This window comes from Scyliorhinus canicula, chromosome 21 (assembly GCF_902713615.1).
Source record: "Scyliorhinus canicula chromosome 21, sScyCan1.1, whole genome shotgun sequence".
Taxonomy (NCBI): Eukaryota; Metazoa; Chordata; class Chondrichthyes; order Carcharhiniformes; family Scyliorhinidae; genus Scyliorhinus; species Scyliorhinus canicula.
This window is the reverse complement of record NC_052166.1, coordinates 19,334,500-19,359,932: the sequence shown is the minus strand read 5'-3', so window position 1 is coordinate 19,359,932 and position 25,433 is coordinate 19,334,500. Positions and strand designations below refer to the sequence as shown.

The window sequence follows — 25,433 nt, the reverse complement described above, 5'->3', positions numbered from 1 at the left end:
AGTTGTGGGGGTGAGACTCATGCAGACATGGGGAGAATATGCAAACTTCACACAGACAGTGACACAGGGCCGGGATCAAACCTGGGACCTCGGCGCCGTGAGGCAACAATGCTGACCACTGTGCCGCCCACAAAACAGCACATTACCGTGTGTGCGTGGTAGGGGGGGTGGGGGGGGATTAAAAGGTTCCATGGCACTATTTGAAGTGCAGGGTGTTCTCACCATTTCCCATGCCAGTATTTTTCCCTCAATGCCCAAAACAGGTTATCTTGTTATCATACTTTTTTTTTCACAAAACCGGAATTTTCTGGTCCTACTCGTGGCGGGAATTGTCGCAGACCAGCCAAAGGTTCGCTAACTTTTGGTGGAAATTTCCGGTTCCACAGCGGGCGGGACTGGAAAATCACAGCCAGGATGTAGGCATTGCTGGCGATGTCAGCATTTATTGCCCATCCCTAATTGCCCTTGAGAAGGGCAATACTGTTTGTTGGACCTTTGTGTGTGTAAGTTGGCTGCTGCATTTCCTACAAGGGGGGCTAGCGCTTCAAAAATTACTTCCTTGGTATGCAGTGAAAGGTGTTATATAAATAGAAAGCTCTTGCATTCTTAACCCTTGATAGCTATTTTCAGACAATGCAAAACTATGTTCCTAGGATGAGAATCTTTTGTCAAGACATTACCTGGGTTTCAGATATATTGGAAATGTAGCAAAGGAGTGCTGTGGGAAAGGTGGCTAATATGAATCACAGGGCGTCTGGCTGTATAGTTAATAGGCTACAATTACACACATTGTTTCAACTCCTTAACAAGTCAAGTACTGTCAGGTGATTTTAATTCAGTCCATTCACCATCGAGATGAAATCACGTGAACAGGTGCAGGAGAGTGCGGTTCCTGATTAAGGAGACCTGTAAACAATTGGGAGCTCAAAGCAATGGTGTTCAGGACTCATCATCATCATCATCAGCTTCCTCAACAAAATACTGAGCCCCTTCATTCACTGGAACATCCTGGTAATACTGGTACTCCGCAATCAGATCAAGCATGTCAGCTTCAGCATCGGAAAACTCCACCTCATCCATGCCCTCGCCAGTGTACCAATGTAAGAAGGCCTTCCTGCGGAACATGGCAGAAAACTGCTCACCGATGCGCTTGAATAGTTCTTGGATAGCTGTTGTGTTGCCAATGAAGGTGGCTGCCATTCTGAGACCTCTCGGTGGGATGTCACAGACAGCGGTCTTGGCATTATTGGGGATCCACTCCACAAAATAGCTGCTGTTTTTGTTCTGCACATTCAACATCTGCTCATCCACCTCTTTCATGGACATGCGGCCTCGGAAAATAGCAGCAACGGTCAGGTAGCGGCCATGGCGAGGGTCACAGGCAGCCATCATGTTCTTGGCGTCAAATATCTGCTTGGTGAGCTCAGGTACTGTGAGGGCACGGTATGGCTGGCTACCACGGCTGGTCAGAGGAGCAAAGCCAGGCACAAAAAAATGTAGGCGGGGGAAGGGAACCATGTTCACTGCTAGTTTACGCAGGTCAGCATTCAGCTGACCAGGGAATCGAAGACAGGTTGTTACACCACTCATGGTGCATGATATCAGGTGATTCAGGTCACCATAACTGGGAGATGTCAATTTGAGGGTTCGGAAACAAATGTCATGGAGAGCCTCATTATCAATACAGAACGTCTCATCTGTATCCTCTATGAGTTGGTGAATAGATAAGGTAGCATTATAAGGTTCTACCACAGTGTCCGATACTTTGGGCGAAGGAATAATACTGAAAGATAGCATCATTCTGTCAGGATATTCTTCACGGATCTTGTTCAGGAGGAGAGTACCCATGCCAGCACCAGTACCACCACCCAGTGAGTGAGTGATCTGGAATCCCTGGAGGCAATCGCATCCCTCAGCTTCCTTCCTCACCATATCCATGACGGAGTCGGTCAATTCAGCTCCTTCAGTGTAGTGGCCTTTGGCCCAGTTGTTAGAGGCACCGCTACGCCCTAGAAAAAAGAGTGCAGAACAAAATGTTTTACTAGAAGACGCCAACAGTCAAATTTGATGAAAGGGCATTCAGCCCAACAAGCTCACCTTCCCCCAGTACATTAAATCCTGCAGCTAGCCTATTCAGCACCTTTCATGACATTGTCTCAAATATCTTATGTGGCAGAACGTTCCAAACCGGCAACATTCCAATGCCTGCTTAATCAAGCCTTAATTAATTAAGGTCCCTGGTGCTCCTTATTGTGAATTAATAATGCAGGCTTTTTAATAATCTAATATTTTATATCTTTTGACAAGATTGTCGTTAGCCCTCTCTAAAGACACTAAAACCCCAGCTCCTTTAAGCTTTCTCAACTCGCCCCTTTACATGTGGAATGATTCTTTGGCTCTTTTCCCTCCTTCAATATAAACATATCCTTTTTGAACCACCTGACCCTTCTTAAACACCAATCAAAGTGTGCTCTGAATAGTGTAGCGGCAACTAGCTCTAGTCTGGCATCACACCCTAGGATTCTATAACTTTTGACAAACTTCACAAGAATATCTTTTACTCCCAGTGGCCTCAGCAAGTCAAACCACCCTGTGCTGATTGTATTCCACTTGTTAACAACATGAGCCTGGATTTTTGTACCCGAGTCAGGAAATTCCCCAGCTCACCTTGGAAGAAACATCTCCAATTGGCAGGGTCTTTGGTCTTTAGGGATGGATGGGGCGAGGAGGTGCAAAGGGAGGGTGAGGGGAGTGCGTGATGGAGTATGGCCTATGCCACAGAATTCAAATGCCAGGCCGGGTTGTTGTAGAGGCCGGATACTAGGCCCAATGATTTCGTTAAATGTTAGGCCTTCTAAGGTGGCTCAGTGGTTAGCACTGCTGCCTCACGGCGCCGAGGTTCGATCCCGACCCCAGGTCACTGTCTGTGTGGAGTTTGCACATTCTCCCCGTGTCTGCGTAGGTCTCACCCTCAGAACCCAAAGATGCATAGTGTAGGAGGATTTGCCATGTTAAATTGCCCCTTAGTTGGAAAAAAAGAATTGGTACTCTAAATTTAAAAAGAACTTTAGACTTTCTAGTCCCCAGAGACTCCCCATGGCCCCTCATACCCTCCATCCATTCAAAATTAATGCCAACACATGGCAACCCAGGTACCCCCATCCATCCCCCCCTTTGCCATTTACCCTCCGTGCAAACTCACCCAGTATCCTCTATGGGCAAACCTCAGGAGCCATGTTGAGATGAAATAAAATAAAGTTCTAAATATCTACTACAGACTTTGCTACAGTAAAAATAACACTCCCATTCATAAAAGCCGATTTGTTTAAATCCCACCAAATACTTAAATCATTATAAACTGAACAGTTGCACACATAACTGCTCATCAATAACAGCTAATCCTTTAAGATCCTCTTTGAACTGCCACACTGTGAACCTACAACCTATTACGGTCCCAAACCAGACCCCAACAGTGGCTAGGATGCTGGATCGAAACCCTAACATTTTATTTTATTTTTTTCCAACCATCTTCAGCTGCTTCATCAATGTTTTTAAGAATTTAGAGTACCCAATTCATTTTTTCCAATGAAGGGGCAATTTAGCATGGCCAATTCACCTACCCTGCACATATTTTGATTGTGGGGGCGAAACCCACGCAAACACGGGGAGAATGTGCAAACTCCACACGAAAAGTGACCCAGAGCCGGGATCGAACCTGGGACCTCAACACCGTGAGGCAGCAATGCTAACTACTGTGCCACTGTGCTGCCCCTTATTTTTTTTTTAAGGCTGTGTGGAAAGATTAATTCGCTCCAGGAGAAATAAGGCGTGGTTATTTACTTTAATTACAATATTAAACTTTTTAACTTCAAACCCTAAAAGAACCACATACATGTACAACTTAGCACTACTGTTCAATTTCCCATTAAACAACAAGAAAATACACATACAGCTTTCAATCCACCTTAAACGGGCAAGGTCTAAATTGTTACTTGCATTACAAAGCCGATTCTGGCTTTTGTGAGAACCCCTTCATACTCTTATCTTCAAAATGCTGATTCACTTGAGTAACGACCTTGTCTGCAACAAGGCTGCTCTATTTTTAAATATTATCACTTTTAAAGCTATCTCACTGGGAAAGAAAACTGCCACTGCTGTGATCACGCAAGGCTTGCCAGATCCGAGCTTTCCTTTCAGTCTTCTCCTAACACATTAAAACTTTGAATGCTTTTCAAAATGGTCTCTCTGAGCTCCATCCAGCACTGACCTCAAGATGAAAAAAAAGGTATTTCTTCAGGCAAGCTGCAAATCATTAACTCTCTAGGGACTTTCCTAGTCAAACCTCACTGGCCACAGGCTACATTTATAATCCAATTTCCTAAAATCCTCCAGTCGTCACACAACCCCACACTGAAATAATAAGTTGAAAGCAGCCAAGCATTAAAAATGGCATTGATGTACAAGGACCCTCAGATCCATCAGTACTTTAATGTTCTGTAGTCATTCTCCCTTTGAATATTTTGATTTTCTATTCTTCCCACCAAAATGAATAACCTCACATTAAACATCTGCCATTATTTCCCCCTTTCACGTAACCCATGTCCCTTTGCAGACTGTGTCTTCCTCACAATTTGCTTCCCTACCTACCTCTGTATCACCAGCAAAGTTAGTTCTGTCTCTTCATCTAATTCATTATATGGGTTGTTAAATGTTGAGGCCCTAGCACTGATCCCTATGGCGCCTCTGAAATGATCTGTTTATCCTGACTCTGTTTGCTGTTACTTAACCAACCCTTTATTTAAGATGCACAGATTCAGAAACAGATCATGCATGATCTTCGCAAACACTGTTTGTGCAGTACCTGTATGGGAGGCGAGCCACCAGTAAAGATTGCAGTAGGCACAGATGGTCTCTCTTGTGAAGCGCAGTCATAGAATCATAGAATTTACAGTGCAGAAAGAGGCCATTTGGCCCATCAAGTCTGCACGGCCCTTGGAAAGAGTGCCTTACTCAAGCCCACACCTCCACCCTATCCATGCAACCCAGTAATTGCACTCAACCTTTTTTGGACACTAAAAACAATTTAGCATTACCAATCCACCTAACCTGCACATCTTTGGAGTGTGGGAGGAAACCCAAGCAGGCATGGGGAGAACGTGCAAACTTCAGAGACAGTGGTCAAGCCAGGAATCGAACCTGGGACCCTGGAGCTGTGAAGCAACTGTGTTAACACTGTGCTACCGTGCTGCCCACAGTCACAAGTTCCTGTCTCTGCTTGAGCAGTGTTCTTCAAAATTGGGCGCACGACCCGCGGGTGGGTAGCGGGCGGGTGTTGGGAGGGTCGCGGAGCCGTTGTCCGCGGCGCTCCCAATCGCGCAAATCCCCACGCAGCAGCCTGTTTTTCATAACGTAGGCTGCAAGCGCCCGCGAACATGTTAAAAAAATTTTGGCCGCATTGTGCATGTGTGCACGATGATTGGCGCCCATGCGCAGAAAATACGGCCGCATTGCGCATGCGCGCACAATGATCAGCGCGCATGAGATAATTGGGCACGCATGCGCAGTGCGGCCACTATTTTTTTTAAAAGGCTGCAGCTTTTTGTTTTACAAGTTCTGTTGTGGTTTTTATTCATTTATTTTATTCATTTTATTTTTTTTTTACAAGTTTGGGGGGGCGTTTTAATTGATAAAATAATCGTGGCAGCACAGTAGCATTGTGGATAGCACAATCGCTTCACAGCTCCAGGGTCCCAGGTTCGATTCCGGCCTGGGTCACTGTCTGTGCGGAGTCTGCACATCCTCCCCGTGTGTGCGTGGGTTTCCTCCGGGTGCTCTGGTTTCCTCCCACGGTCCAAAAATGTGCAGGTTAGGTGGATTGGCCATGATAAATTGCCCTTAGTGTCCAAAAGTGCCCTTAGTGTTGGGTGGGGTTACTGGGTTATGGGGATAGGGTGGAGGTGTTAACCTTGGGTAGGGTGCTCTTTCCTGGAGCCGGTGCAGACTCGATGGGCCGAATGACCTCCTTCTGCACTGTAAATTCTATGTAAAATTTTACAAGAAAAAAATTCAGAACTTTGGACAGATGGAGACTCCATACTTTCCGACACCAGAAGGCTTCACCTTCATCCAACAGGGACCCAAAACCATTTTCTCCATTTTGTCAGCAGCAAACAAGGTAAGAGAAAATGGTGGGTCCAGCAGGTTGGCCGACGTGGGTCGCGAATGTCGGTTGGTGTGGGTCGCGAAGGACAGCGGGTTGGGTCCTGAAGGTTGGCCGGTAAAAATGGGTCCCTGGAAAAAAAGTTGGAAGAACATTGAGCCAGAGGTAGGAGTGGAACCTTCATTTCCACATTTCACAATTTCAGCCAAACATTTCTTTGGTGTTTTATTTTCAAATTGTTTTGCAAGCTTGTGAATCTCTTCATTCAACTACTCTAGTGAGTTCAGTTGTGTTTGTTTTGGGGCAGCACGGTAGCACAGTGGTTAGCACTGTGGCTTCACAGGACCCAGGTTCGATTCCCTTCTGGGTCTCTGTTTGTGCGGAGTCTGCACATTCTCCACATGTCTGCGTGGGTTTCCTCCGGTTGCTCCGGTTTCCTCCCATAGTCCAAAGATGTGCAGGTTAGGTGGATTGGACATGCCAAATTGCCTTAGTGTCCAAAAAAGTTAGGAGGGGTTATTGGGTTACATGGGTAGGGTGGAAGTGGGTCGGTGCAGACTCGATGGGCTAAATGGCCTCCTTCTGCACTGTATGTTCTATGTTCAGAGTTATTTACAAGATTTTTATACACAATTAACAACTTCACCTGGGCATTCAGTTCCTTTCGGAGTCTTTCTTTCATGGTCTGCTCTTTCGATTCTTCCAATTCACTTGCTAGATTGTCAGTCTGTTTCTCAGGATTTTCCTTTTCTGCTTTTACAGTCTATTTGTTCTTCCACACTACGCATCTCGGGCTGAATTCTGCGCCGTCGAGATGCTCCCTTTTGTTGGCAGCCCGGGGGTTTCCCGATGGTGTGGGGCTGCCCCAAAATGGGAAACCCCATTGGCCAGCCGGCGAAACGGAGAATCCCGACAGTGTGCTGAACCAGAAATTTGGCACGGCGGGACGAAGAAACCCGACCCATATCTTTTATTTTCTTCAGATTGGATTGAAGTTAAAGAGTTTCATTGCTCTTTGCAAGATGAAGTTCCAACAACTCATCTTCTGCACATGAAAGTTGGTTCTCTACATGGACCAGTTTTTCCTTCGCAGAGCCTGATTCATGTGTACAATCCCCCAAGCTCACATTCTTTAATTTTATTTCTGATAATTGTATCTGAGACTCTTCTTCGTGAGAACTTCTATTTTCTCTGCAATTCCTCGAGCAGCGGAAGCTCGTACAGCCGCAGGGCAACCCCCAGGGCTGCGGCAATTAGGAGGAAGGCCACCATTGCTGGTTGACTTTCAACATCCATTGTCTGCAGGGGGTGGAAGGTCGGCGTGTTAGCATGGTGCGTACACTTATGCTCAACCAAGTCCACTGGGCTACACAATAGCTCCAGTTCGCACTGTGGACTCTGCCCCCACATGTTCCATCCACCCCAACCCTACATCCCTGGCTCTGTTGATGCCCGGCACAGTGGGGACCTCTGGCCCTGGGGCCCACCCATGATGCCAGGGGGTACCACTGGCTGGCACTAGTGGTACGCTCCAAGGCCCCCTCCCGGCACCCCCGTAGGGGCTACTGTGGGCGGTGTCTTGGGAGGGCCACCAGCAGATGGTGGCCGGGTGGTGGGGGTATGGCGGAGGGTGGGGTGCGAAGGTGGTGGCACCCATACGGCCGGTGTAATGCTGCAAAACCAGGGGCCAAGGTGGGCGGTTAGTGGGGTGCGCAGTGGAAGATGAGGAGAATGTTTTTTTAACATAAAAATTTGTGGGTTTTACGATCTGGAATTCACTGCCTGAAAATGTAGTGGAAGCAACTCCAATAGGAACTATCAATGGAAATATCTGAAGGGTTACGGGGATAGAGCAGAGGACTAATTTAATAAAAGCAAAATACAGTGTGTGGCGGAAATCTGAATAATAATAATAATCTTTATTGTCACAAGTGGGCTCACATTAACACTGCAATGAAGTTACCATGAAAAGCCCGAGTCGCCACATTCCGGCACCTGTTTGGGTGCACGGAGGGAATATTCAGAATATCTAAATTACCTAACAGCACGTCTTTGGGACTTGTGGGAGGAAACCGGAGCACCCGGAGGAAACCCACGCAGACACGGGGAGAACGTGCAGACTCCGCACTGACAGTGGCCCAAGCCGGGAATCGAACCTGGGACCCTGGCGATGTGAAGCAACAGTGCTAATCACTGTGCCACTGTGAAGTAAAAACAGAAAATGCAGGAAAAACCCAGCAGGTTTGGCAGCATGTGTGGAGAGAGTTAATGTTTCGAGTCCGTATGTCTTTTCAGAGTGGGACTAACTGGTTAGCTCTTTGATAGAGCTGGTGTGAGCATATCAGACCAAATAGCTTCCATCTGTGCTGTAAGATAATGTGTGGACAGTAAATGCAGGCCTTCCCAGTGAAATCCATATTGTGAGAATTAATTAACAAAGCAGTTCAAGAACAGCAAGTACCCAGATGCTTGTCCCCTTGTGGGATACAAACAGGATTCTTGAAATAAATTTACAGAATGTTCACTTGACATTTTGGACTGTTTCACCAATTGAATGGATTGGTTGGCTCCACTGGGTGTTTCAATCATTTTGCTTTCCTAGGGAGAACACAGGCCAGAGAAATTGCTACCACGTTGCAGTCTCAACCTCTCACATATGCTCCCTCGCTATGCCCAGAATCTTGTCTCTGCACATCTGTAATAATGACACTAGATTATTGTGCTTCATTGATTTAGGCCTCTTCTATCAACCCTACAACTGAAAAAGTAAATTTAAACCCCTAAAAAGTAGTAGCAACTTATCAATACTTCAACCAATCAACAACTAACCATGTAGGAACTTTTATACACCTACATTGAATCCTGTAGTTCTGTTATAATAGAGCTAGAAAGCAGTCCCAGTATTTACCGAAAACTTCACTTACCAAAGATAAAGTTATCTGGTCTGAAGAGGTGTCCAAAGGGTCCAGAACGAACAGAGTCCATCGTACTAGGTTCCAGGTCCACAAGGATAGCACGAGGCACAAATTTGCCACCTGTTCAGAAGTAGTTTAAAAAAATAGATAAATACAAATAGTAGAAAGCACCTGAAGAACGTTGAGATGAAGATTGGTACCTGTGGCCTCATTGTAGTAGACATTGATCCTCTCCAGTTGAAGGTCACTCTCTCCACGGTAGGTTCCCGTAGGGTCAATACCATGTTCATCACTGATGACTTCCCAGAACTAAACAAGAAATAGGACATCAATGCATATGTAGGACACAGGTCAGTAGGACACTGGCTCATTTTATTTTTAAAATTACTTGATCAGTGTTACAAAGCCAGAACTCAGAGTGCGGACAATGGCAAACCCTTAATCCAGCCCCTAGCCTACTCCAAAACAATTCAAATTGAATCCAATTCATGGTCCCCACAAGAGACACAAACCAGATCCAGGCATTACACCTGATCTCATGCTCATCTTAGCTTGAACAATTGTTCTTGGAGGAAGAAAAGCTCTTTACTGCCAAATAGGTACTTGAAATGTTGTTTGAGGTATAAATATTGGCTAGGACACTGGAGATACAAACATGCTCTTGTTTGACGTAGTGTCATGAGATCTTTTACATCCACCTGTGAGGGTCTCTGCTTAATGTCTTAACCGCAAGATGGCATTCCTGACAATGCAGCACTCCCTCAGCAATACATTGGAATGTCAGCTTTGACATTTGCGCTCATGTTCTGGAATGGGACTTGAACCCAACCATATGACATAGAGGCGGCTGTGCAACCAAATGAGCCACAGTTATCACTCAACAGGACTCTATGTCTACTCACAATGGCTCTTTTGAAAGATTGCTTTGCCCTTAGAGTTCTATTAGAGTTTTCAGTGTGAGAGATGGTCTTCAGTGAACTGTATGAATGACAGATAATCAGTGTGCCCAGTCATAACCCAGAATGTACCATTTAACTGATAGAACAGGACAGAATCCTTCAGTTCTGAGAAACAATATCAGATATCACAAAACAAGCATCCGTGTCCGTGCTGGAAAACTCTTCTTTGTACCAGATTGTGATTTATCCACAAATGACGTCTGGCAGCCTTGCTGAACATACTCTCTCCTAGTTAGAAGCCCCTGTATTTGCTTGGGGATCCTTTCACTAAACCTAGTTCAAATTCTATACAAAGCCCAAAAACCCATTTAATGCCTTAGTTTATCACATTTGTTCTTTGGAAAACATTTATAAATTTGTGAAATACACAGAAAAAAATAGGAGAGTATGTGACTGAAGAGCACAATGTTGAAAAGATGATACACTGATTGTTCTTCAAATGACAACATTCTCTACACAACAACTGAACTAGTTTGGCATCATTATTTTAAATGCTTTTATATGGAAGTCATTGAGAAGGCTAGCATTTATTGACTTCGAAAAGGTGGTGGTGAGCTGATGTTTGAACTGGTGAAGTCCATGTGGTATAGGTATACCCACAGTGCTGTTTGGTAGGATCATAAGAAATAACAGCAGGAGTAACGAGTTCCAGGATTTTGGCCCAGCAATAATAAAAGAATGACAATATACTTCCCAGTGATTTTGGTGTGTGTCTTGGAGTGGAACTTGGAGGTAGCAGTGCTCCCAGCTCACAGTGGAACCCATCAAGTGTTTTGCGTTGCGGTACTGCCTTCATGATCTCCTCACTCACACAATAAACGATCACATCCATCCTTGGATCGAGTCTTTTCTCAGACAGAATCCTTTTAATTTTATAGAGAAGCAAGTAACCATCAAACCAGGGGCTGGTTTAGCTCACTCAGCTAAATCGCTGGCTTTTAAAGCAGACCAAGCAGGCCAGCAGCACAGTTCGATTCCCGTACCAGCCTCCCCGGACAGGCGCCGGAATGTGGCGACTAGGGGCTTTTCACAGTAACTTCATTGAAGCCTACTCGTGACAATAAGCGATTTTCTTTCTTTTCTTTCTTCTTCTTTACAACGGTCACTTTCATACTGACATTAACAATAAAGAAGGTACGGTAAAAATTGTTAAGTCAACTTAATGGGCTGAGGTCAGGATGCTGATGTTGGATTAATTTACCATCCTGTTTGGAGCCTGACACCATTTTGAAGTGTGAATCGATTAAGGGTCAGAATGTGTGCTCGATGTTCAATTAAGGATGGTGGGTGGCTCCCACGGCTGAACGGTCAATAGGGGGCTTTCCAGCAATGACACCTCAGTAGTTCTAGGTGTGAGCTGTTGATGTAGGTCAGAGTGAGAGAAGGCGCTGTGACCTTCTCCAGACCCGTTATTCTACAATAATATTTTTGTTTATTTTGTTCCCACGTACTCATCTGGCATTCATTGGAAAGCATCAAAGCCATTTGGCTCAATTGCTTTCTAAAATAGCAAGTTTCTTTTGCTAACTACTTTCTGAATAAAGAAGTTTCTCCTTATTTCGCAAATGGATTTATTAGTAATTATCTTATATTTATGACCCCTAGTTTTGGTTTCTCCATAAGTGAAAACATTCTCTCTGCATCTGCTCCGTCTAATACATTCACTCATATTCTTTTCCCCACAACTCTATTAGTGAACAGGCTTCTGTCAGTATAATTATAGAATTTCTACAGTGCAGAACGAGGCCATTTAGCCTATTGAGTCTGCATTGACCCTTTGAAAGAACACTACACCCACTCCCCCGCCCTACCCTTGCAACCACACCTAACCGTTGGACCCTAGGGGGCAATTTAGCATGGAAACCTGCATATCTTTGGACTGTGGGAGGAAACCGGAGCACCCAGAGGAAATCCATGCAGACATAGGGAGAATGTGCAAACTCCACACAGTGACCCAAGATTGGAATTGAATCTGCGTCCCTGGCGCTGTGAGGCAGCAGTGCTAGCCACTGGCTCCTGTGCTGCCCAATAATTTTTCCCAATAATGTAATGTCTTGGTTCTGGTACTATAGTTATTTTTTCCACTTTCTATGTTCTTTCTATAATGTGGAGAGTAAAACTTTGCACCTTACTCTGGGTGCTGCCTGACCAGAGTCCTACTTCATCACTTTGGAATTCTACAATCCTTTGAAACAAATCTCATTTACATTTTGAACTGCTTTATTGACCTACAATGCTGGTGTTATTAATTCCTGCACCTGTATCCCTTTTCCATCAGAATAGAAAGTAGCAAATATAACCCCTCCATTCAAGAAGGGGGGAAAAGGCAGAAAACAGGAAATTTTAGGCTACTTCGACGTATGCCATGGGTAAGGTGTTTGAATCAGCCATAAAGGAGGTTATAGCTGGGCACTTAGAGAATCTCCAGATAATCAGGAAGAGTCAGCATGGTTTTGTGAAAGGGAAATTTATTGGATTTTTTTGTGGGAGTATCATATATTATGGATAAACGGGAGCCTGCTGATGTACTGTACTTGGATTTCCAGAAGGCATGAGAAGGTGCGACATCAAAGGCTATTGTGATAATAAAAGCTCATGGTGTAGGGGGTAACATATTAGAATTGATAGAAGACTGGCTGGCAGGCAGAAAACAGAGAGTATGCACAAAAGTGGCTTTTTCCGATTTGCAGGATGTGACAAGTGGGGTCCTGCAGTGGTTCATGCTGGGGCCTCAACTTTTTACAATTTAATATCAATGACTTGGACAAGTGGTAGCATGGTAGCTAAATTTGCAGATTACACCATGTTAGATAGGAATGTAGGATGAGAAGAGGAGGAGGAGGTTGCGACCCTGGGTTTGAAACACAGGGAGTGGACCACCACCTTCTGGGTCTGTGCCACATCAGCCTCTCCCTCTGTGTCTGTGCCATGTTGGCCAGCACCTGGGCAATGCCACTGATGCTCTCAGCCATGGCTTGCTGTGACTGGGCCAAGCTCAGAAGCGCCACTGCACTGTCCAGATGGCTCTGGCACATAGTTGCCTGCAAGAGGGCAGCCATCTCCTGGGCCTTGGCCACTGCCTGCACAGATTGCCCCAGGCCTTGGACATGCTGATCCATAGCCAAAACGTTCACCACCAAGACCACCACCGCAGGAGCCACCTGTGTTTTTTGGCCTGGGTGGCACGCATGGCCGGCACCATCGCCTGCTCCTGCATGAAGTTGGACTCCATCACTTGGGCGGCACGATAGCACAGTGGTTTGCATTGTTGCTTTACAGCTCCAGGGTCCCAAGTTCGATTCCCGGCTTGGGTCACTGTCTGTGTGAAGTCTGCACGTTCTCAGTGTCTGCGTGGGTTTCCTCCGGGTGCTCCGGTTTCCTCCCATAGTCCAAAGATGTGCAGGTTAGGTGGATTGGTCATGATAAATTGCCCGTAGTGTCCAAAAGGTTAGGTGGGTGTTACGGGGAGAAGGGGCCCTTAATGCCGTTCTTCGGGGTGCCACCTTCTTGGCTGGAATGAGAGTGTGTTTATATGCGGCTGCAGCATGTCAGGCTGTCGAGTGCTAATCCTGACCCCCGCGAACCACACGCCGGTGTGTGTTGGAATTGCACTAGTTCCGCATCACACGGTGCTGGCCCATTAGCCTGTCCTGAAATGCTCTGGCGCCTCTATCGTGATTGTAGAACTCCCGTGATTCAGTCCTGGCGTCAGCACTTAGTCTCTGAAACAGAGAATCCTGCCTGACAATGGTGCTGGTTTAGCACAGTGGGCTAAACAGCTAGCTTGTAATGCAGAACGAGGCAGCAGTGCGGGTTCAATTCCCGTACTGGCCTCCCCGAACAGGCACTGGAATGTGGTGACTAGGGGCTTTTCACAGTAACTTCACTGAAGCCTACTTGTGACAATAAGCGATTATTATTATCTTTAGATGTAATTGGATTTAATCATTTAGTTAGTTTTCCTTTCATGCACATGTAATGCAGTAATCCTTACTAATGCAAAGTTAAGATAACTGCTGAAAATACTAAATCCCATCCTCCTTGTTGGACGAGGCCTGCCGTTCATCCTTCCCGTCCTCAAGTTCTGACAGTTCTTTCTGCGTATTTCCATTTCTCTGTGTCCTGCAGTGCAATGGTTTACTTCTTTACTATTACTCCAGATTTAAAGTACTTTGAGCCTCCTTCACCATCTATATCAAATTAATAATATTTCCTAACACTTCCCCGATTCACTGTCATACTAAACTTTTGTTTTATTCCTGCTTGTAATACATCCTGGCTAAAAGCAGCCGATATCAATAGATTGCTAACTGGTTTATTGAAAAATCATCATGGCAGCATGTGCCAAATTGTGATGAACTGCACATAAATTATAATTAACATAGTTATATATGTGGTGAAATGCGTGCAGATAATATTACATGTACTCAGCAGTGTGACCTCCCACCAGCAGGTGGCATCACATACAAGTCAGGTGAAGGTTGTAAGGCCTACATGAGGACAGTTGTACATAAGAGTAGTTCCAGGAGAGTCTAATTATCTAAAGATAAATGCTTAATGCATTGGTCTGCCTGCCAGGAAACTTTTAGAACATGTCGGAGCATGATGGATTCCATTTGTGCAGCTTCGAGCATGGCATCAACAACCTACCATTAGCCGTTTCAGCTGAAATCAGGGTATTGGAAGCAGTATGTGGATCTCCTGAAGGAACAAAGTTGAAGAACCTAGATCCCAGAAGGTGCACTGAACAGAGAAAAACAAATTGGTGAGCAGAGGACTGGGCAGTCAGGGTTGCTGCTTGTAAGCAGGCAGTATTGGATGGCTCAATGGACCCTTTGGAAAACATGGTGAGAACCACAAGCAGCATGTAGGTGTGATTCAAGGATTCAAGCCTTGAATGGCAGCAGAGTACGAAGGCATAGAGTTGATTTGCAGTGTACTCAATATTCCATCTATTTCTGCTTATTCTTATGACTTATTTGAAGTGGGTTACCCAGTGGAAGTGGGTTACCCGGAGCTGATAGGGAGTGGCCGGGTTGTTCACAGGAAGAGGTCAGTGTCGCTCCATCAGATCCATAGCAGCTTCGGAGGAGTTCCAGAAACTACAGGTTCAGGAGCTGGAGCCGGCAATGAGTGGCACCGAGGCCAACACTGCTAGGGAGGCGACCACAGTGGAGAGCCTGGTGCACAATGTCGGCACCATGAGTGAAGATGTCCAAGGCATAGTGAAGTTGGTAACGGCCATGGCGGAGGGCCTCGGCATAATAACCACTTTGCTGGGGGTTGTCACCCAGCACCAGGCTGATCTTGATGAGATTCTGCGGAACATGTCCTGCTCCAGATGGACATGGCTGAGGCATTTCGGAGCTTGTCCCAGTCACTGAGGGTGTGGATACCATGGCGCAGACCATGGGTAACCGTCAGGGCTAGCAGAGCCAGATGATGCATGGGCAGCCAGGACTCGAGTCAGCTGGCCCTCCATCCCAAGGTGGACCCTAGGGCCTTGATCGGGAGGAGGGGGCGCTGATTACCAGTCCCATGGAGTGGAGACGATGGGCACCAGCTCCCCCAAGTTCCACCTCTCTGATGAGGCCGCGTTTCGAGGTCAACACATGGGACAGGGTGGCACAGCTGTGCATGTGCCACTGAGAAGTGAGCAGGGGCCCTCTGGCCCCAGAGGGTGCCTGTCAGGGGCATCTAAGGCAATGGGATGAGGTAGGCAGCTGGCAGCCTCCACATCAGATGTGGTTCCTCGACGTAGAGCTAGGAAGTCCAAGCATGTTGAGGATCACTGAGGGCACCGGATGAGAGAGTTGGTATGGGGTGGGGGGGGGGGGGGGGGGGGGGGGGGAGTTGGTAGGGGGTGGGGAGGGGTTAGTGCGGCACTATCGGGATTGGGGTATTATGCAGCATATTAAACTCCTTTTTGCACAACTGTTATGATGCCTCTGTCACTTTCTTCCCCAATGCACACCGACCTCCGGACCTTTTGCCCATCTCTCCAGGCATCCCTCCCCTCCCCCTGGCACTCACCTACCCTCCAGCCATTGGTATATCTCTAGGGTGTTTGGATGTTACACATGTAGTGTTGCATTCCGCATTGTTCAAGCATAACGCGCAGGCATGAAGGTGTGATTAGGATGCTAAGCAAAGACTCCCACATGCCACAAGGCCTGCCCACCCAAAGGAATCCACCGCATGTGTGAAGTGATCACTTAACCATGATTGTCTATTCCCTATTGGCAATAGACTTCAGCCGCGCAGCCAGAAGCCTCAGAAGGGCCTCACGGTAGCATGGTGGGGGGCCTCACGGTAGCATGGTGGTTAGCATCAATGCTTCACAGCTCCAGGGTCCCAGGTTCGATTCCCGGCTGGGTCACTGTCTGTGTGGAGTCTGCACGTCCTCCCCGTGTGTGCGTGGGTTTCCTCCGGGTGCTCCGGTTTCCTCCCACAGTCCAAAGATGTGCAGGTTAGGTGGATTGGCCATGCTAAATTGCCCGTAGTGTAAGGTTAATGGGGGGATTGTTGGGTTACGGGGTTACGTGGGTTTAAGTGGGGTGATCATGGCTCGGCACAATATTGAGGGCCGAAGGGCCTGTTCTGTGCTGTACTGTTCTATGTTCTATGTTCTAAGTTGGTGGAGGGGGTATGGGTGATCGGTGGGGCAGATGGACAAAGACAAGGGTGTCCCCGGAACTGGTACACACAATCCATGAGTTGGCATGATGGTACCGCCAGCAGTTGCCCCCACAGCGCCTCCCTTCCCCAACAACGACCCACCCCTACGAAGCTTCTGCCCCCCCCTCCAGAGCCAAGCACTGGGGTGGCACCCCCGGGCTCTTTGGCTGTCTGCAAAGATGACTACTCACCTTTTTGGATCCCCACAGAAGCCGTTTTGCCAGGTTCACGTTTTTCAAAAGGAGTACTAATCGGCGCCAGTGTGAGCACTTGCTGGGGAGGCCGCTGAATGATGGGAGACCGTCGGACATGGGGTCGCTCTCGTTGATTGTATGGAAATGGGGCTTAAGTGGTGATAATTGGTTTCTCGCTGTGCTACGGTGAGATCCCGATTTCGCCTATGGGAGTGGGCCAGTTGCATCAGAAACTGTTTGGCGCCCGGCGAGGATCGCGTTCCTGGCCTCTCCTGTTATTCACTGGCCTCATCATAGAACAGTACAGCACAGAACAGGCCCTTCGGCCCTCGATGTTGTGCCGAGCAATGATCACCCTACTCAAACCCACATATCCACCCTATACCCGTAACCCAACAACCCCCCCCCCTTACTTTTTTAGGACACTACGGGCAATTTAGCATGGCCAATCCACCTAACCCGCACATCTTTGGACTGTGTGAGGAAACCGGAGCACCCGGAGGAAACCCACGCACACACGGGGAGGACGTGCAGACACCGCAGACAGTGACCCAGCCGGGAACCGAACCTGGGACCCTGGAGCTGTGAAGCATTTATGCTAACCACCATGCTACCGTGCTGCCCTAAACAACAAGGCCAAATAATCGTGTTCAGTGTTAACGTTTCGCAACCACAAGACTCTTCTGTACTTTCTCCGATTTTTATCTCAAAGGGATCTTGCCAAATTAAGTTTAAAAATATTCAGGCAGATAGCATGTGAATTTAGGTCAAGTTTGAAGTCTGGGATGACCTCATGCATATCTGCATTCATCAACAGAGCTACAACTGCAACAAGGAGAGACCAACCATGTGGATGGCAGGAACCATAAATATTAAAAAGAGTTTTCCACACTTAGAAGTGGGGGGATTCTCCGGTCTGCCAGCCATAGTTTCTGTCGCGCGCACCCCCGTCGGCAACAGGATTCTTCGTTCCCGCAGCCGGCTAATGAGGCCATTGTGGCCACCCATGCCGTCGGGAAACCCGTGGGTGCTCTGCCTGCGGACCAGAGGATCCTGCCGACGGAGAATTCCGCTATCTTTTCTCCTAGAGAAATAAAATGATAAAATGGAGGGAACAAATGGTAAAATAAAACTTTTAATACCAAATTCAATAAATATAAAAAGTTACAGTAACTTTCTGAAAATAAGGAGATGACATCAAGTTGCATCTTTTCTCGCGAACGTAAAATTATAATGAGTGCTACTGGCTCTAGCCATATTTGATGGCTACTGTGATGTGCATATATCTTTAAGGAATCATATATTAAGCTACTGTCAATAATTACACATCCCAACAGGCTATGATGTCCCATGACTTGTAGGCAGTCAGCATGCAGCAAAGTAGAGATCAGATATACCATAGCTAGCCTCTTGGTGAACATTACCTTTAAATAAACTTCGGTGTACGATTGGTGTGTACCATCAAAGAGAAGAACATAACAATGGCAGACTGATATATAAATCCACCTCTGAACTAAAATTACATGTTTGCATAATTTCATAAGTATCTGCACTAGTTGTTTAGCACATTATTCTTCCAACAGTTCTTGTCCAGGATGGTAGTGTTTCAGGCGGACTCAATATTTTTATTGAATGTTTCACAGTCAATGCTGGGAGCAACATCTATTGCTCTCAGTCCACCACTCAACAGAACTGCAAAGACTTCAATCCCATTCTTTTCTTGGCTTCTAAACTTCAATTCAGCTCTTCTATTAGTTCTGCTCCTCTCGACTTTTCTTTTGTTCCAAGGCGATGGCTGATTCCTTTCGCAATAATTGCTCTTGAATTAATTGTCGTCTTCCTCAATCGTTCTCGTCTCCTGCCTCATAAGCAGCCTGTTCATCTGATTATTAAGGAAGACCGTGCAAAGACACCATCTTGCAAAACGAGATGCCAAATGAAAGAGGTTGATGTCTCAGGATTTGTATTATGATGAACAAAAAGATCCACAGAAACACATACATAATGATAGCCTGCAATTAACTAGAGTAAAATACAACATTTCAAAATTACTATTAAATCACTTGTAAAAAGTTATTTCTAGTCAGATCCAATCACTCAAGGTGTAAAGTTGTATATAATTAGAAAAATCAAAAGTAGGTAGTTAATTCAATAAAATATAAACCAAGAAAGAACAAGGGAGTTATAAATGGCATCTAACTACATCTGCAGTCATTGAATGTCTTGAAATGCAGTGGGCAAACATCACGATCCAACGAACAGCAAACAAAAACCTCAGAACTAGTGGGAACCTTTCTGACTTACATTGCTGTAACTTAGTCAAAATCCTGGAACTCTTCCTAAGAGGCCTGTGGGTGTATCCATACCATATGGACTGCAGTGAGAAGACTGGTCACCATCACCTTCTCATGGGCAATAAATGATGACCTTTCCAGGAATGCTAACATCCTCAGGAAGAATGAATAAAAGTGTCATTTGTTAAACTAAAGGCCGAATGTTGCACTTACACGAGGGGCACTCTCTGCTCTCCTTCAAATAGATCGCAGACATATATTTGAGTGACACGTGGAACCTCAGTTGGAACATCACATCATCACAATCAAGGTAATTGGAGACATCGGCAGACATTTTTCCAATCTTTATTTGTCCATCGAAAGGGATCCTATGCTCTCCCGATTGGAGGCAGCATGGAATTGCTTCTTAAAAGATTTCAGGATTAGTCATCTCCATTGCTCCACAAGATCATTCAGACATTTCACTGATAATGGAAAGTTTGTATCTTGTGGTACCATGAACCTGCTTCTCCTTGCCCAATTTTCACAATCGGGTCAGGTGCCTCCTTTCTAGAATGAACTGTTCCATCGATACTCATAGCGAGCATATCTTAACCTTTCTTAGATAGGGAGACCAAAATTGTGCACGGTACATCAGGTGTGGTCTCACCAAAAAACTCAGAACTAGTAGGGATCATTCAGCCCTTTTTTTGGACTCAGGGTTTTGGTGTTATTTTCCAAATTGATCAATTCATACGTCCTTATAATTATGTCTCTTGCACTCAGGTATTTGGCTGCCCTTTTATGACACTTAATAATTAGCCAACTGGACATGTATCCCAACTTGAGCCTGAACCATAGCTCTTACTCTGGGTCGACAAAATCAGATTTCTGAATTTACCAACATATTTTTGCAACTGCCCCTTAATAAAATTCATCAAGAGGTTTGGATTTGGGGAGGGATTCATCAAATGGGTGAGGCTGCTTTACGCGGCGCCGATGGCGAGTGTAGTCACAAATGGAAGGAGATCGGAGTATTTTAGGCTTTATCGTGGGACCAGGCAGGGGTGTCCCCTGTCCCCCCTGCTCTTTGCACTGGCGATTGAACCGCTGGCCATGGCGTTGAGGGAGTCAGGGAAGTGGAGGGGTCTGGTGCGGGGGGGGGAGGAGCACCGGGTATCGCTGTATGCAGACGACCTGCTGTTATATGTGGCGGACCCAGAGGGGGGAATGCCGGGGGTGATGGAACTGTTAGCGGAATTTGGGGGCTTCTCGGGCTATAAGCTGAACTTAGGAAAGAGCGAGGTATTTGTAGTGCACCCGGGAGATCAGGAGGAGGGAATTGGGAGGCTCCCCTTCAGGAGGGCAGTGAAGAGTTTCAGGTACCTGGGGGTGCAGGTGGCCAAGAGTTGGGGGGCTCTTCATAAGCTTAACTTCACCAGACTAGTGGAACAGATGGAGGAGGAATTTAAAAGGTGGGACATGGTGCCGCTATCGCTGGCGGGCAGAGTGCAATCCGTCAAAATGACGGTTCTCCCGAGGTTCTTGTTCCTCTTCCAGTGCTTGCCCATCTTTATCCCTAGGGCCTTTTTTAAAAGAGTGACCAGCAGCATCATGGGATTTGTTTGGGCGCATGGCACCCCAAGGGTGAAGAGGGTCTTCTTGGAGCGGAGTAGGGATGGGGGGGGGGCTGGCGTTGCCCAACCTCTCGGGGTATTACTGGGCGGCCAACGTGTCGATGGTGCGTAAGTGGGTGATGGAGGGGGAGGGGGCAGCATGGAAACGGATGGAGAGAGCGTCCTGTGGGGATACAAGCCTGGGGGCCCTGGTAACGGCGCCGTGGCCGCTCCCTCCCACGAGGTATACCACGAGTCCGGTGGTGGCGGCTACCCTCAAGATTTGGGGGCAGTGGAGGCGACATAGGGGAGAAGTGGGGGGCTCGATGGAGGCTCCGTTAAGGGGGAACCATAGGTTCGTCCCGGGGAACATGGATGGGGGATTTCGGGGATGGTATAGAGCGGGCATTAGACAGCTGAAGGACCTGTTTATCGACGGAAGGTTTGCGAGCCTGGGGGAGTTGGAAGAGAAATTTGGGCTCCCGCCGGGAAACATGTTTAGATATCTGCAGGTAAAGGCATTTGCTAGACGGCAGGTGGAGGGATTCCCTGCGCTCCCCGCGAAGGGGGTGAGTGACAGGGTGCTCTCGGGGGTCTGGGTCGGGGAGGGGAAGATATCCGATATCTACAAGCTTATGCAGGAGAAGGAAGAGGCGTCAGTAGAGGAGCTGAAAACGAAGTGGGAGGGGGAACTGGGGGAACAGATCGAAGACGGGACATGGGCTGATGCCCTGGAGAGGGTAAATTCTTCCTCCTCGTGTGCGCGGCTTAGCCTCATCCAATTCAAGGTGCTGCATAGGGCCCACATGACTGGGACGAGGATGAATAGGTTCTTTGGGGGTGAAGATAGGTGTGCCAGGTGCTCGGGGAGTCCAGCGAACCATGCCCATATGTTCTGGGCATGCCCGGCATTGGAGGAGTTCTGGAAGGGGGTGGCGAGGACGGTGTCAAGGGTGGTGGGATCCAGGGTCAAGCCAGGATGGGGACTCGCGATCTTTGGGGTTGGGGTAGAGCCGGGAGTGCAGGAGGCGAAAGAGGCCGGTGTGCTGGCCTTTGCGTCCCTAGTAGCCCGGCGAAGGATTTTGCTACAGTGGAAGGACGCGAGGCCCCCAAGCGTGGAGACCTGGATCAATGACATGGCGGGCTTTATTAAGCTTGAGAAGGTTAAATTCGCCCTGAGAGGATCGGTGCAAGGGTTCTTTAAACGGTGGCAACCTTTCCTCGACTTTCTGGCTCAACGATAGGGTACTGGGACAGTAGCAGCAGCAACCCGGGGGGGGGGGGTGGGGGGGGGGGGGGGGGGGGCGTTGATTATGTTAGCTTATTTTATTTAAATTTGATTTATCTAATTTTAATTTATGGTTAAGTTCTCTTGTTTGGGGGGGGGTGGGGGAATGTGATACATGTGATGTTACGGTATGGGGGGAATTGTGGGTGTTATGGGGCTGTTAGTTGCATATTACTGCTTTTTGCTATACTTTTTGTTATATTTTCTGCAAAAAATTACAATAAAAAAAATTTAAAAAAAAAAAAAAAAAAATAAAATTCATCAATGCAGCAACAATCGCAGGATTTATACAAAGCAGAAGGGGACCTCCTCCACCCTCTCAGGAAGTTCAGTCCAGACGCCAAACATCCTCTGGGTAAAAATATATTTTCCTCACATCACTTATACTCCTTTTGACGAAATCTTTTGAATCTGCACCCTCTAGTTCGTGATGCTGTCTCTGAGCGGGCACAGCTCCTCACGTTACTCCTGATCATCCCCATCAGGACCTCGAAGACCATCATCAGGTCTCCTCCCGTCCCAAGGAAACCACTCCCAACTTATCCAATCAACCCTCATATTTCTTTGTCCCTGAAATCATTCTTGTAAATCTTCTCTGTGCAATGTTTGCCTTTTGTGAATTAACCGACTTAATATCTTGGAGATCAGAATTAACCATTAAATAATGATAATAAAGGAGGAGGTGGGTTTAAAACGCCTACAGGGTCTCGCCACACGCAAGGCGAGTGAAATCTCGCTCGCACCAGCTCGTGCGGCTTGCGGGAACGGCCCACGTGACTCCATGATCTGCGCGTGCGCGCCCGGCCGTTCAAGACGCGCGTGCGCTCTCGGAAGCCCGCGCAAACTCCGAGGACTGATGCGCGCGGTTGCCCGGCCGTTAAAGACGCGCGTGCGCTCTCGGAAGCCTGCGCAAACTCCCAGGAACGATGCGCGCGGCTGCCCGACCGTTAGGGACGCGCGTGCGCTCTCGGAAGCCCGCGCAAATGTTAAAGACGAAGCCCAAGGGCCGCATGGGTGAGAGGTATATCTCCGCACCGTCTATCGGCTTTGCCACCATAACTCAAGGCTTCGCTAGCGGTAAGGGCTGACTCCGCACCCGATTCCCCCCCAATACTCTGCGGCTACGTTTACAAACCTTTGCCCCGATCTGGTTCCCACACTGGCCAGCCTGGATGTGCACAATCTCCCGCATCCCGACAGTTGGAGTTAAACTGACGTCGCCGCCCAGCAAGAAATTAGGCCCATCGCCCCCGCTGGCGTGACTCCCGCTATTGGACGGAGTTGATCCTATGCCGGTATTTCCATTGGCTGCTTAGTTGTCAATCAACACGCGCCCGCTCAGAGTTGCGTCCCAAATTGCTTCAATTCAGACGTCCTGCTGGTCTTTGATTGGCTGTGAGTTGATGTTGCCTGGTAACAGCTTGACCTCCCACCGCCTGGTTGCAGCTTGTCACAATATTCTGGAACAAGTGATGACATCTTGCTGGCAATGTTTCACCTGACAGCATCTCACCTGTGCCTGGACAACACCTTGCAAGATCCAGGTTGATGTTATAACTGCACGGGGAGATCTTAGAATGGAACCCTGGCCCAGAAGACCGGAGCTTTTGCTTTTTTTTCACAAAACCTGGAGGAACAATACCAAGACAATACTCCTTTACAACAATTATTAACACGGGTTACAGAGTACCTTATAAGATACGATGGTCTCTTCAAAACACAAAGTCCCTTTTAAGCACACAAGGTGGCTGGGGTAAGGCACAGTCCTCTCTGAACCCAAGTAAATGCCTGTAAATTTCTCCTTAAAATCCCCCAAGATGATTATTATATGATGAGACACAATTGTCTCTCTGAACTCTGGCTTCCATCCACACAAGTGATTTCCAATTCTGCTTTCAAAGGTCACACTTACAAATCTTCTCTTAAACTTCGCTTTCCCTTAGCGGTTTGCATTCTGAAATCCAAAGTAGGTTTTACAAATGACTCGAGCCAAGCTTCTGCTCCACTTTTAACATTGAATCCAGTCCAGAATTTCACATAACCGTCTTTAGGATTTATTTGTCTTTACTGCTGTGCAAGCTGCTCATAATTGCTTTAACTCCTGATTCCCAGACTTAAAATAGCATCAGATGTTTGATTTACCTTGAAAGCTGCTGTCCCATTTAAAATCTGGTTACTGCATTTGTCTCTTTAACTCAAAATACTTTGTTTATACTTTGAATTCTTCTTGGTCTCTGTTCACTTAACTCCAGAATTCTCAAGACACTTTTTCTGTTCCAACTGTCTTATTATCTAGATTGTAACTTGTACTTTAGGAAACCCACTTCTTTGAAGTTCCTGTCCTGTCCATTCTTTCTTCTGATAGAGCTGAGACACATTCACTCCCTGAGGTCTTGTCCCCAACTGCCATCAAATTAGCTAAATTAAAACTCACACGCTTCTCTACCTTACAAGGTTGCTAAGTCACACTGCCTACCTCGGATGACCTATTTATTCTTCATGCTGCAGCCCTCTCTAGAAACACAGTTGGAACTTAACCAACCTCCACACTTACAAACACCTTTGTCCAGCATGAATCCAACTATAGGTTTTACCCTTCCAGGCACAGAAACAATAAATTAAACACGCTCAAAAGTATATTTTATTTCTAATAATTTACCAATAGAAATATAAATCCCTTAAAACTGCCTTTGTTTTCCGAACAGCTTTTATAAACAAAGACTAGAACTATTTAAAAAAAAAGTTATGTTAACCCTTTTCGGAACACTAATTTAAACCCAACACTGTGGGTGTCCGATTCTGTGCACCGCACTTTTGGAACGATATGAAGACTTTGTATTTTGGAAAAAAGTTTGCAAGAATGCACCCTCAGTTAAAGGTCTGTGTTTAGTGGATAGATTGGAGAAGCTGGGATTGTTCTCATTAGTATGGACAGATAGGGGTGTTTAAAATCATGACGGGTTCAGACAGAAAATCATACAATCGACACAGTGTAGAAAGAGGCCAACCGGTCCAACGGGTCTACACCGACCCTCCGAACGGGCACCCTACCAAGACCCATTCTCCCCCTAACACCCCCCTAACCTTTTGGACACTACGGCAATTTAGCATGACCAATCCACCTAACCTGCACATCTTTGGACTGTGGGAGGAAACCGGAGCACCCGGAGGAAACCCACGCAGACACGGGGAGAACTCCATACAGTCACCCGAGGCTGGAATTGAACCCAGATCCCTGGTGCTGTGAGGCAGCAGTGCTAACCACTGTGCCACTGTGCAGGTACTTTGAAATTAAAAAAATTTGAAATAAAATCTCAGCAGATTAAGCAGCATCTGTTGAGAGAGAAACA

The 25,433-nt window shown here is 46.9% G+C and overlaps 1 protein-coding gene across 1 annotated transcript; it reads right to left on the bottom strand.

Moving 5' to 3' along the window:
• Window positions 1-810: 810 nt before the first annotated feature.
• On the bottom strand, window positions 811-24,452 carry LOC119955626 (tubulin beta chain-like). The gene is made up of 4 exons (XM_038782025.1): window positions 23,219-24,452; window positions 9,276-9,384; window positions 9,085-9,195; window positions 811-2,009 (listed from the first exon to the last, which is right to left on the bottom strand). The coding sequence occupies exons 1-4, from the start codon at window positions 23,273-23,275 to the stop codon at window positions 940-942; spliced, it is 1,347 nt and encodes a 448-aa protein (XP_038637953.1). The 5' UTR covers window positions 23,276-24,452; the 3' UTR covers window positions 811-939.
• Between the last annotated feature and the right edge of the window lie 981 nt (window positions 24,453-25,433).